Here is a 13,276-nt window from a genome sequence, read left to right as displayed (position 1 = left end):
GAGACGGTGCGCCCGCCCGCGCCGTCTGAAGCGGGGGCTTCGGGCAGAGCTGGGAGGGAGGTCGGTCGGTCGGGGAGGACGGGCGCCTGGACAGCAAGGAAGACGGCAGCACCCGCCTCCCCGAAGAGCCCCCAGGAGGAGGGCAAGGGGGCCACCCCGACCGCGCCGTCTAGGGCCGGGGCGAAGCGCAGAGCGGGGAGCAGGGAGGAAGAGATCGGGACGGATGGGCGCCGGGGCAGCACCCCCCTTCCAAGACGGGCCCCGGGGGGTCCCTTCGCCGGAGGGGGCAGGCGCCGAGGAGGCCGGAGCGGGGCTGGCCGGCTGCTCTGGCGTCTGCCCCCGACGGGGCGGGCTGCCCCTTCCCCTCGGATGGAGGCGGCCTCCCCCCCGCTCCTGCCCCGGCTCCCGCGGCTCACCTTCCGCCCCCGTCCTCCTCCGCAGCCCGGCCCCGACACGTGTCGGGCGTTCACACGCTTCCCCCGTCCCCGCTTCCTCCCGCTCCTCTTCTTCCGCCCCAGCGGCGCCTCCCTCCGGGAAAGAGGGCGGACTCCATTTCCCAAGGTGCCCCGGGGCCCGCGCGGGGCAGGCCGGGCGCCCTCGTCGGCGGCCCAGACTCGCCTTCCCGGCGTGCATCGGGGCCCGGCGGGCGCTGACGTCGGGGGCGGCCATTGGCGGAGCGGGCGCTGACGTCGCGGGGCGGGGCCTGGGGTGCACGCGGCGGCGGCGGCGGCGGCGGCTCTGTTGCGACAGGAGGGAAAGCGCGGCGGCGGCGGCGGCGGCGGCCGGGAAGGAGCAGCAGCAGCAGCAGCAGCAGCGAGGCGGGGTCTCCCCCTCCCCTCCCCCCCCCTCGCGCGATGCCGTCGGACCTGGCCAAGAAGAAGGCGGCCAAGAAGAAGGAGGCGGCCAAGGCCCGCCAGAGGCCCCGGAGAGGCCCCGAGGAGAACGGCGACGAGGCCGGCGGGGAGCCCGAGGCCGCCCGGGGGGCGCGCCAGGACAACGGGGCCGACGCCGAGCCAGGTCAGCCCCAGGGAGGGAGGGAGGGAGGGAGGGGGGGCCGCGCCTCCCCTCGAGCAAGGCGCCAGTCCTCAGTGAGGAGCCGCGGAGGGTGGCTGCTCTTCTCTTCCGCCTTGGCCCCCCCTCGCCGGACCGGCTCCCCCCTTATCTCACATGTGGGGCAGGGGCCCCCCATCGGGATGATTCGGCGCCTTCTCCCAAGCAAGGCGCCAGTCCTCAGTGAGGAGCCGCGGGGTTGTTGCTCTCTTCGGGCTTTTACCTCTCCGAGTCCTCTTTCTGGGTGGGGTGACCCCCCTTTGTGCAGAAGTCACACACCCTGTAAGCCAGCCTTTCTCCACCTGTGGGTCCCAGATGTTGTTGGACTACAACTCCCTTCACCCCTAGCTAGCAAGGCCAGAGCTCAGGGATGGTGGGAGTTGTAGTCCAACCACATCTGGGGACCCACAGGTGGAGAACCGCTGTGTGCCATTCCAGAAGGCAGCTTTCCTTATCTCTCTCCTGTGAAAGGAAGGGGCTGGCCCAGTTCTCTCTTCCCTCCCCCCCCAGCCAACGCCACCCCACCCCCCCGAGAGGAGCCCTTGGTTCTCACGGGGGCTGTGATTCCCCCTCCAGATGTGGACACCATCTCCAAGGCCATTGAGGAGTTTGAGCTGAAGAAGGCGGCCGCCCGCGCCGTGACGGGGGTCCTCGCCTCGCACCCCAACAGCACCGACGTCCACATCATCAACCTCTCCCTCACCTTCCACGGACAGGAGCTGCTGAGCGACACCAAGCTGGAGCTCAACTCGGGGCGGCGCTACGGCCTCATTGGCCTGAATGGCACCGGTGAGGACAAGGGCGGGGCGGCAGGAAGGGGGCATGGCTAACATGGGGTTGGGGTAGGCGAATGCTCAGGCCCAAATGGAAGCGAGAGGGTCAGCTGTGGTAACTTCAGTGCTGGGGGTTGGACTAGATGGCCCTTGGGGGTCCCTTCCAGCTCTACAATTCTGTGTGAGGGGGCCAGAGCACAAATCCCCCCCCCCCCGTTCCTGAGGCCCAGGTGGGCGGGTGCCTCTCCTTTCTGGAGCAGGGGCCAGACTTAGCCTTCCAGCCCTTGCCAAGGTGGCACTGGTGCCAGGGGAGGCTTTTGGGGGGCCCCACTGCTCTGCTTGCCCTTCTGCCAAGGAGGTGCCTTGGAACAACCAAGGCGCTGACAGCCTGCCCAAGGGGAAACTGGCACCTCTCCCTCAGAGGCTGTTGGGGTGCAGTGAGAGCACAGTTGTTGGGCACTGCCTGGCCTCTTCTTGGCAGAAGATCGGCCTCCTTGGCCAGCGTCCGAGGAGCAGCTCAATGGCCCTGGATCCGTCTCCTGGGGACTGTTTTCGTCGCCTGCGGTGCGGAGTCTGTTGGGCAGCAGCTCCCGTCAGCCCCACCTCCAACCAAGCAAGAGGATTTCTGTGTGATCCTGTCATCTCCCTCAGGTGCCGCCTCAGACTCATCTGGTCAGGCAGTTTGCAAAGATGGGAGTTTGGTGCCCACGTAGAAGTTCTGTGTTTTTGCTGGTAGCTGCCCTATCTTTTCTGTCAGCACAGGAAATCTTGGGTTTCGTTGACTCAGTCATTTGGGGGTCTTGCTGCCCAGGGCCCCCCCCCTCCTGCCACCTTTTTTTTTTCTTTTTTTTTGCTTTCCAAGCAGCACAGCTGACCGTCAGGGCCAGAGCGACAACATCAGCCCTGATCGCCCCCTCACCAGTTTCTCACCTGGTTCCTGTATTGTGGGGGTGGGGGGTGTCAATCTAGATGAGCCTTGGGGGTTCCTTTCCAACTCTACAGTTCTGTAGTTCTTTGGTACTGTTTTTGTGTGTGGCACTTTGCATATGTGAAGGCAGTCAGGCATTTACGTGGGCCAATACCAAAAACTTCCTTCCCCCAACTTTTAAAAAGTTACTTTAAAAAAATGCTATACCTGCATCGTCGTGTTCCCAGACGATTATAACAACAAGGTGTTGAGTCTTGTACGTAGTTGTCCGCATGGCATTTAAATAAATTTGGGAATCCTCCTGAGTATTCATGCCATGGCGTCATGTGTCCTGGGACTGCCTTTCTTTTTGGGGGTTCCCCGGCTGGGGGTGGCGCTATGTGGCAGCCGTTTCCCCATCAGGACCCTCTTCTGCGGGGGCCGCAAACTCCAGGTATAGAGGGGAACCTGAAGGACACCTCCCAGTTCTGAACACTGTAGCACCACAAAAGCGGGTTTTACTGGAATCTCTGGGGCCAGAGGGCCAGTTCACCAGGCATCTAGGAGTGACGTTCGTGGTGGCTCCCTTGGGAGACTGCTGCATTGCTAGAAGTGACCAGAGGGGTCTTGGAATCCTGGAAGGGACCCCGAGGGTCGCCCAACCCCCTATAAGGCAGCAAAAGCACCCCTGGGTTATTTCTCTGCGGTAGTCTATTTTAAAGTTTTTATGTGTTTATATGCCTGTCGCACTTTTAAACTTAAAATCCATTGTTGTAATGTTGCTTTAAGTGCTTGTTTTGTTATTGGGGTTGTAGTTCCATTTGTGTTTCTCAAAGTTCCCTTTGTGTTTCTCAAGCTGGTCTCTGACTGTAATAAATTTCATGTTCACCCCTGACACCCTGACTCCTGATTGAAAAACTCCAGGGAAACAGATGCCCCCCCTCCACTTCTGAGGGAGTTGGTTGCACCATTGAGCGGCTCCCGCCCTCGGAAATGTCTCCCTGGGGTTCACTGGGGACCTCTGCTTGCCTCCCTTGCCCAGGGAAGTCCATGCTGCTGTCGGCCATCGGGAAGCGGGAGGTGCCCATCCCCGAGCACATCGACATCTACCACTTGACCCGCGAGATGCCCCCCAGCGATAAGACGCCCCTGCAGTGTGTGATGGAGGTGGACACGGAAAGAGCCATGCTGGAGCGGGAAGCAGAGCGGCTGGCGCACGAGGACGGTAACGGTTCTTAAATTGGTCCAGCGCCCTAAAACCTCAGGCCTCCCAGTGGAGCAAATGGGGGCACAGACAGCTCTCACTTCCGCAGGGGCCCAGGGCCAGGTGGGCTCACCTGCTTTCTCTCTCTCTCCCCCCCCCCCCAGCTGAGTGTGAGAAGCTGATGGAGCTGTACGAGCGCCTGGAGGAGCTGGACGCCGACAAAGCGGAGATGCGGGCGTCGCGGATCCTGCACGGCCTGGGCTTCACCCCCCTGATGCAGAGGAAGAAGCTGAAGGACTTCAGCGGCGGCTGGCGGATGCGGGTGGCCCTTGCCAGGTGGGTGCTGGGTGGACGGGCGGGATGGGCTCCTCTGCGGCTGGGCAGGCTCCCTCACACCAGCCTCCCCTTCTCTCTCCCCCTCGCAGGGCGCTCTTCATCCGGCCCTTCATGCTGCTGCTGGACGAACCCACCAACCACCTGGACCTGGACGCCTGCGTGTGGCTGGAGGAGGAGCTGAAGACGTGAGTGCGGGTGGGAAGGGCCCTAACACCCCACCCCCTGCCCCATTGAGCTTGGCCTTCCCTTCCAACTCCCCTTTCCGAGGACCCTTCTGGGTCAGGCCAAAGGGGGCCCACCTAGTCCAGCATCCTCTTCCAAATGCCCGTAGGAAACGAGGGATCGAGATAGACTGCCTCTGGACCTGGAGGTTCCATAAGAAGAGCCTGGCTGCTGGATGAGGCCAGTGACCCACCATAGGGCCCCCAAATAGGACTTGACCTCCAGAGCAACTCTCTCCTCCTCCTGTTAGAAGCATCGCTGCTTCCAGGTGTGCAGGCAGGGCAGAGCCACCCTGGCTAGCAGACCTCCATAGCCTTCTCCTGCTCCATGAATTTGTCTAATCTTCTTTTAAAGCCATCCAGGTTGGTGGCCGCCTGCAGGAGGGAGTTCCACAGTTTAACAAAGCCCAGCTTTCTGTTACGTGTCCTGGATATTCCAAGGTTCAGCTCCATGGAATGTCCGTTGGTTGAAGAGTTATGAGAGGGGGAATATTATTAGTAGTAATAATAATAGCAGTGGTAGTTTTATTATCTATACCCCACCCATTTGGCTGTGTTTCCCCAGCCACTCTGGGCAGCTTACAGCATATCTAAAAACATAATAAAAACAAGCATTAAAAGCCTCCTGATACAGGGCTGCCTTCAGATGTCTTCTAAAAGTCTGGTAGTTGTTTTCGTTGACATCTGGTGGGAGGGTGTTCCACAGGGCAGGCGCCACTACCAAGAAGGCCCTCTGCCTGGTTCCCTGTAACTTGGCTTCTCACAGTGAGTGAACCACCAGAAGGCCCTCGGCGCTGGACCTCAGTGTCCGGGCAGAACGATGGGTGTGGAGACGCTCCTTCAGGTCTACTGGACCAAGGCCGCTTAGGGCTTTACAGGTCAGCACCAACACTTTGAATTGTGCTTGGAAACGTACTGGGAGCCAATTTAGGTCTTTGAAGACCAGTGTTATATGGTCTTGGTAGCCACTCCCGGTCACCAGTCTAGCTGCCGCATTCTGGATTAGTTGTAGTTTCTGGGTCACCCTCAAAGGTAGCCCCACGTAGAGCGCATTGCAGTAGTCGAAGTGGGAGATAACCAGAGCATGAACCACTCTTGCGAGAAAGTGTGTGGGCAGGGAGGGTCTCAGCCTGCGTACCAGGTGGAGCTGGGAGACAGCTGCCCTGGACACAGAATTAACCTGCACCTCCATGGACAGCTGTGAGTCCAGCATGACTCCCAGGCAGCGCACATCTTTTCTCACACTTCTGGCTCTGCTTCTGCAGGTTCAAGCGCATCCTGGTGCTCATCTCCCATTCTCAGGACTTCCTGAACGGCGTCTGCACCAACATCATCCACATGCACAACCGCAAGCTCAAGTATTACACGGTGAGCAGGAATCGGGCCCTGGGCGCTGTGGGTTGCTGCCGCCTCTGGAAAGAGACTGGCCCTGTTTCCAAAATCAAGGGTGCTGGGTCCTCTTTTGGGTGCCTGCCCCCTGGCTGTGGCGGCTGGGCCTGGAGGGCTGCAGGATGAGCCCCCTCCCCGGGCCAGAGCCCCAGGCCAACGGGGATATCCCTCCCTCTTCCTCCAGGGTAACTACGACCAGTATGTCAAGACCCGCCTGGAGCTGGAGGAGAACCAGATGAAGCGCTTCCACTGGGAGCGGGACCAGATCGCCCACATGAAGGTAGCCCTCCCAGAGGGACCCTTGAAGGCCATCCATCCTCCACGGTGGCTCGAGGCAGTTGCTGGGCATGGCAGGAGAGGGGAGAGTTTATTCACTTTTAATTATTTACTGAATTCTTACGCTGCCCTTCAGCGGAACATCCCAGGGCGAGTCACAACAGAAAAATACAAAATGAGGGTATAATATACAGTATGAAACAAACATATTTTAAAAGCCATGGAATGTTAATTGCTCTTGTGCTCCCCTTCCCCCCCCCAAAAAAATGGGGTGCTGTTTCTGGTTGGTGCTGAGCTGTATGGAGCCTGGGGTGGGGGACAGGATCTGGCCAACCCCACCACGATGGGCATTTTGGCAGGTGGGTCCCTTCTGACTCTAGAATTCTTGGTGGCCCGGCTTCAAAGGAGACCTCTTTTGAGTCTTCTGTCCAAATTTATTCCCCTCCTTTCCCTGCTCTCTGGCGGAAGGGTGCTGGCGCAGCCGGCCTCTGTGCCCACCGCTGACTTCTGAATCGTTGCAGAACTACATCGCCCGCTTTGGTCACGGCAGCGCCAAGCTGGCCCGCCAGGCGCAAAGCAAAGAGAAGACCCTGCAGAAGATGATGGCCTCAGGGCTGACTGAACGGGTGGTCAACGACAAGGTGAGGTGGGAAGATGGTCAGCCTGTCCCCCCCCACAAGTGGGGGCTGAGCCGGGGGGCAGGGACAACTCAGCAGGCTTTCTTGGGGCTGTTGTACAGGGATGGGGGGGTGGCTAGGAGACCTGGACTTCGGTTCCTGTAATCAATGCAGCGGGTTGGTCTGGATGACCCTTGGGTCCCTTCCAACTCTCCACTTCTGTGGTTCTCTGACCAGCTACCCAGGACCCCCCGCTGGGCGGGTCTCCTTCCTTCCCAGGTGCTAGACGGCCTGGGAGGGGAGACGGTAGCAGCGGCTCCTGGCCTGGGGTGCTGCAGGGAGGAGAAACCAAGGGTTGCTGACCTGGACACCCCCCCCCCTTGTTTCCCTCTTCTTCCCCAGACACTCTCCTTCTACTTCCCCTCGTGTGGAAAGATCCCACCTCCTGTCATCATGGTGCAGAACGTCAGCTTCAGATACAGCCAGGATGGGGTGAGTGGAGGGGCCGGGGGGGGGGCTGTCAGTATCAAAATTTCATTTCACTCTTAGTTTGTACACCACCTTTCTGTACTGCGACACACAAGGCGGCTCACAAGCTGAAGCAGCAGCAAAATGTACGAATGAGTGAAGAGGCTGCAGGATAGAGGCTTATAAAATTATTCCTGACATGGAGGAAAGAGGGGGTAGGGGGTGTCCAATGAAGCTGAATGTGGGAATATTGAAGGGAAATGTAAGGAAGTCCTTCCTGCGGCAGAGGGTTAAACTGTGGAACTCCTTCCCACAGGAGCCAAACTCGGTGGCTTCAAAAGGGGATTAGGCAAAGTCACACAGGAGAATTGGTGGCTTCTCGCCAGGATGGCTCTGCTCAGTCTCCACAGTCAGAGGCAGTACAGTGGTGCCTTGCAAGACGAAATTAATTCGTTCCGCGAGTTTTTTCGTCTTGCGGTTTTTTCGTCTTGCGAAGCACGGACTTTGGAAAAGCTTCAAAAATCACCAAAGTCTTCAAAAACCTCAAAAAAGGCTACCACACCACGTGCTATGAGTTGCTCCTCGAAGTGAATGCACGGTTTTAAGAAAAAGGAAACAAACTTGCAAGACAAAGGAAACAAACTTGCAAGACGTTTTCGTCTTGCGAAGCAACTCAAAAAACGAAAAACTTTGCGAGTTTTTCATCTTTTGCGAGTTTTTCATCTTACGAGGCATTCGTCTTGCGAGGTACCACTGTAATTGTTTCTGAATTCCAGTTGCTGGAAACCAGAGGAGAACAATTCCACACATCTGTTAAGGTAGAACGGAATATCGTAAGACTTATGTTATCAAGTATCTTCTAACAATCCAATCCAGGGCAAAACACACACACACAAAAATCTGACTTTGAAATAAGCAGCTGATACCAAGTAAAGTATTATTCAGTAATACATTACAGTATAATAGTGCACAATAAGAATAACTCTCAGAATATCAGCAAACAATAATTAAACTGAAATCCACGCTCAATGAATCATTACTACACTATAATCGTTCAGGGGGGCAAAATAATAGCAAGCTGCAGTATATTTAAAATATGCAAGATGATTGAACTGAGCAGACAAGTCATATAACTTAAAATGTTAGAAATAAAGTTAGGAAACTTATTTCTCGGCCTCACTCTCTGTCTGTCCCCTTCAGCCCTGGATCTACAACAATCTGGAGTTTGGCATCGACCTGGACACTCGCGTGGCCCTTGTGGGGCCCAACGGGGCTGGGAAAAGCACGCTGCTCAAGCTCCTCACAGGGGAGGTGAGGATCTGGCGCCCCCGGCTTGCTTTTTGCGGTGGAGGGTGTGTGTGTAGAAATGGCCTTTTTTCCTGGGCTGGGGTCTCTGACCGGCTTGTCCTTTCCCCTCAGCTGCTGCCCAGCGACGGCATGATCCGCAAACACTCTCACGTCAAGATCGGCAGATACCACCAGGTGCTGTTTATTTGGGGGGTTTCTGGCTCCTTCCCAGGACATTGCTAAGGACCTGGAAGGGTAGGGGGCGCTGCTAGTTCCCTGTGGGTGCAGAGAGCCAGTGAGGCCTAGTGGCTACAGCGTTGGACTAGGGCCCGAGTTCGAATCTCTGCCCGGCCGTGAAAGCTTTCTGCTGGGTGTGACCTTGGGGGCCAGTCCCTGCCTCTTGCTCTAGCCTACCTCAGAGGGATGTTGTGGGGGGCAAAATGGGGAGCGGCAGTGTGGCCTCCTCCCCTCACATCCTCCCTCTCCTCTCCCCCCCCCCCGACCTCCTCAGCATTTGCAAGAGCAGCTGGATCTAGACCTCTCCCCGCTGGAGTACATGATGAAGTGCTACCCAGAGATCAAGGAGAAGGAGGAGATGAGGAAGATCATCGGGCGCTATGGGCTGACGGGGAAGCAGCAGGTGGGTCTGGCCTGGGGGGAGAAGGAAGGAGCCCCAGGCCTGTGGTGTCTGCTGTGGGGCGGGGGGGGGGGAGCAGAGTCTGAGGGGCAGCCCCTGGCAGGACACGGGAGACCAGGGGGCAGCCCTGGAGAATCTGAGGCAGGCAGGATCAGATCATAGAGCTACAGGGTCCAAAGGCAGGAATCTCGGCTCAAGCGTCCCTGACAGATGGCCACCCAACCTGTGCTCAAAAGCTTCCAAGGAAACAGCTATTGCCGTCAAGATGTTCTTCCTAATGTTGAAAACCTGAAACCTGCCAGAGTCCAGTTCTGAGCCTTTCAAGCGAAGGTGCCTTTAGGGGCTGGCATTTAGGGGGTTTCTGTGTGCAAAGTGGGTCTCCCCCCACCCCCCATGAGCTGGGGACCCTCCTTCTGCTTAGACCAGCGCAGGAAAGGGGAGTGTTGCTCTTGAGCTCAGACCTCGCGGGTTTCCCCTTCGAGCCCCTGAGTGGCCCCTATGGGAACAGGCTCCTGGGCTGGACGGGCCCCTTTGGCTCTTTCTCTTCTGACACGGTCGTGCCCGGCAGGTGAGCCCCATCCGGAACCTGTCGGATGGGCAGAAGTGCCGCGTCTGCTTTGCTTGGCTGGCCTGGCAGAACCCCCACATGCTGTTCCTGGATGAGCCCACCAACCACCTGGACATCGAGACCATCGACGCTCTGGCAGACGCCATCAACGACTTTGAGGGAGGCATGATGCTGGTCAGCCACGACTTCCGGCTCATCCAGCAGGTCAGTGGAGGGGGCAGCCCCAGACCCAGCACTGGGGACCTCTGCTTCACCTGTGCCAAAGGCTGCCTCTTGCCACACTGGGGGCAAGGAGGATGAAGCAACCCACGAGTTCTGGTGCTGGGTGGGGAAGGTTCCATGGTGAAGGAGTTCATGGGGCCCATTACCCCCTCCAGATGTTGCTGGACTCTCCCATCAATCAGCCTTGACTGATGGGGGCAGGAAGTTCAGCAACATCTGGAGTTGTGGCAGAGGGCCTTCTCGGTGGTGGTGCCCACCCTGTGGAATGCCCTCCCATCAGAAGTCAAGGAAATAAACAACTATCTTACTTTTAGAAGACATCTGAAGGTAGCCCGGTTTGGGGAAGTTTTTAATGTCTGATGTTTTACAGTGGTACCTCAGGATGCAAACGGGATCCATTCCGGAGCCCCGTTCGCATCCTGAACAGAACATAAGACGTGACTGCGCATCTGCGCCGGTCGCGTTTTGCTGCTTCCGCGCATGCGCATTACGTCATTTTGACCGTCTGCGCGTGCGGCGAAACCCGGAAGTAGCGCGCTCCGTTACTTCTGGGTCGCCGCACAAAAATACTTATCCTGAAGTGTATTTATCCTGAGGTATGACTGTATTGTGTTTTTAATACTCTGTTGGGAGCTGCCCAGAGTGGCTGGGGAAACCCAGCCAGATGGGTGCAGTATTAATAATAAAAATAATAACAAGTATTATTACTATTCCCCAAATAACAACCACACACCCATCATTTGGTGAAGAAGTAAAAGGAGTATTTACTTACCTAACTTAGGTCTTGAAGTAGCAATTACAGTAGCAAAATGAAGGCGGTTTAATAATTGCTCTCTAAGTTATAAAAGTACAAAATGCAAGTTCCAAATGGCGTCTGGGCTGCAGTGTGTGTGCTTGGCAAAGGGGCCCAGGCAGGATGCCAAGGGAGTGACCTCGCCGAGTTCACTCTAGCGAATTTTTCAGGAAAGCTCTGTGACCCTCAGCCCCTCCACGTGCCCCTCTGGCAAAACACACATTGTTTCTTTGGACTCGGATGATGTCCGACACTTTCCCTGACGCAAGAGGCCGCCTGCTCTTCCTTCCAGGTGGCCCAAGAGATCTGGGTCTGTGAGAAGCGGACGATTGCCAAGTGGCCGGGCGACATCCTCTCCTACAAGGAGCACCTCAAGTCCAAACTGGTGGGCGAGGAGCCGCCTCCGCAGATGGCAAAGAAGACTCACAGCGCCTGAGGGCCCTCTGCCGGCCCGGGGGGTCAGCTGAGCCGCTTCCCCCCAGAGACTGGTGCCAGCCGCAAGCCCACCTGGTCGCCTGCTTCTCCTGCCTTGCCAGGGGGAAGGAACAGGCAGCAACAAATCTTCTCTTCAGTTCCTGAGCTCCTGCCGCCGCTGCTGCTGCTTCTTCCTCTTGCACAACTACCACCTCTCCACTCTCCCTCCCTCTGCTCCCCCCAGCTGGACAACCCCTTCTCCTCCTCCTCCTCTTCTTCTTCCTCCTCCTCTTGCCTGCAGAGGGCATTTCTCCAGCCCTCTGCACCAAGCGGGAGGTGGGGGTCCGGGCTGACACCGCAGGGCTGACTCTCTGCTTTCATTTCCAGACTTCACTCCTTGGGCCTCCGTTTGTTTTTAGCAATTATTATTTATCGATGTAATTACCAGACCTGTTGGAGAACTTATCAGCCAGTAATAAAGAGGGAAAAGTGTTTCAATAGTTCTGCTTTCTTCTCGCGGAGGCGATAGGAGCGGGGGGTGGGGGCAGGAAAGCTCTGTCTGCCTCGGCTCATCTGGAAAATAAGGTAAAAGCAAGAGTTGACGTCTCGGCTGGCTGGTGGGTTGGCTTGGCCGTGCCATCCTCGTTCATGTTTGGGTCATCAGGGAGTGGCAAGTGCCTTCTCAAAAGTGACTAGGCGGGAGACCAGGTGGTACTGAAATGCCCAACTGCACTGAATGTTCTTTGTGGCTCTGAGCATCCCTTGCCTGCCTCAGCTCTCGTGGAGCTGTAACCACTCTGCCACACTGCCCTCCAAGCCTGTCTCCCCTGCCTGGGCTTGTTCCTGGCTCCTTCAGGTGATGAGAGACACACAATGGATGCTGGGCCCACTAAGGCTGCTGAGAAGTATGTCGTGCCACTTTATGGGGGGAGACCCCTCCCAAAATATCAACGCCACCGCCAGAATCTCTCCCACCCAGCACGCATTTTGTACTTCCTTTTCTGGAAGAGCTGTGTCACATGTTCCCTGAAGCGGAAAGCCGAAAGGGGCACAATCCCATCCTGGGTTTGGCTCTGGCCCCCAGGCAGACTCACAGCTGGGTTGCCCCACAGCCCTCACCCCCCACCTTACCAAGATCTCTCCCTGGTTGGTCCATCGGTGCCTGGAGCAAAGTGGGCAGTGAAGGCCTGTTTCCAGAGGGTCTCCCTTCCTGGGGATGCCGGCAAGCTCCCCCCGCCTTGGGGGGTCCTCACTGGGCAAGGCAAAAGTCTGTCCACCCCTGCAGCCCAAGGCACAGTTGCCCACCCTCACTCATTTTATTTATTAAAAATATATACTGCTTTGTCGTTTAAAAAAAGTATCAAAAGTGGTTTGCAGCGATGAAACTACAATAAAATACATTTAAAACATCAAAGACATACACCAGCTAACCATTCTGGTTGTATTCTTAACTGGGGGAATAGAAAAGGTTTTCATCAGGTGTTTAATAGTTGGTCCAGAATTTCCAGTGGTAGACAGTTCCATAGGACTGGGCCATGTCACTGAAGGCTCGGTTTCTCATTGTTAGCAAGCAGGTCTTCCCAACGACGCTCCTGCAGGTGATCTCAGTGGTGTTATAAGGTATTGGGTGGTCCCTGAGGCACCATGGCACTGAGTTGCTCAGGGCTTTGTAAATGAAGGCAAGCCCCTTGCACTCTCCAACCTGGCTGGGGAGTAGAAGGCTGCTCTCCTTTCCTCAGCTCCCCTCAGACCCAGGATCTCCTCAGGCCGGATTAACATTAAGCAAAATAAGCACTTGCTTAGGGCATCAAGGGGGCACCACATAAATTTCCCATTGCCCAATTTTTAGCATTGTCACAAATTGCTCAGCTGAGTGCTGATATTCTCAGTTGAATTCGTCTAAAAATCCCTACAGAAGAACTAACAAGGCAGGTGCCTTATCATTACCAAGTACAGAAACGTGTGATGCAAGATTCACTTTGGTCTTCAGTTCGTTTTTTATTGAAAGATTTTCATGGATAACAAAGGTACATATAACGTTTTCAAATTATAGAGCCCTTTTTACAGGTCAGTTACATTTGGAGTGCAACTGCTGCCACAAGCATTGCAAGGTT

The 13,276-nt window shown here is 56.6% G+C and overlaps 1 protein-coding gene across 1 annotated transcript; it reads left to right on the top strand.

The window, feature by feature from the left end:
* The first annotated feature begins 828 nt into the window (after positions 1-828).
* LOC309325942 (ATP-binding cassette sub-family F member 2) lies at positions 829-11,660 on the top strand. The gene is made up of 14 exons (XM_081834350.1): positions 829-1,017; positions 1,627-1,839; positions 3,773-3,955; positions 4,099-4,270; positions 4,360-4,455; positions 5,757-5,859; positions 6,065-6,160; positions 6,678-6,797; positions 7,176-7,265; positions 8,442-8,552; positions 8,661-8,723; positions 9,040-9,168; positions 9,734-9,937; positions 11,041-11,660. The coding sequence occupies exons 1-14, from the start codon at positions 855-857 to the stop codon at positions 11,182-11,184; spliced, it is 1,887 nt and encodes a 628-aa protein (XP_081690476.1). The 5' UTR covers positions 829-854; the 3' UTR covers positions 11,185-11,660.
* Positions 11,661-13,276: the final 1,616 nt, after the last annotated feature.

This window comes from Podarcis erhardii (assembly GCF_964252035.2).
Source record: "Podarcis erhardii genome assembly, chromosome: 12".
Taxonomy (NCBI): Eukaryota; Metazoa; Chordata; class Lepidosauria; order Squamata; family Lacertidae; genus Podarcis; species Podarcis erhardii.
This window is presented reverse-complemented; position numbering and strand designations above follow the sequence as displayed.

What these genes read in the sequence shown, in the direction of transcription:
- LOC309325942 (XM_081834350.1), top strand. Translation starts at nt 855, where the DNA reads ATGCCGTCGGACCTGGCCAAGAAGAAGGCGGCCAAGAAGAAGGAGGCG. An exon ending in ATGCGGGTGGCCCTTGCCAG is followed by an intron (nt 4,271 to 4,359) that starts GTGGGTGCTGGG and finishes TCCCCCTCGCAG; the next exon opens with GGCGCTCTTCATCCGGCCCT. An exon ending in GGCTGACGGGGAAGCAGCAG is followed by an intron (nt 9,169 to 9,733) that starts GTGGGTCTGGCC and finishes CGTGCCCGGCAG; the next exon opens with GTGAGCCCCATCCGGAACCT.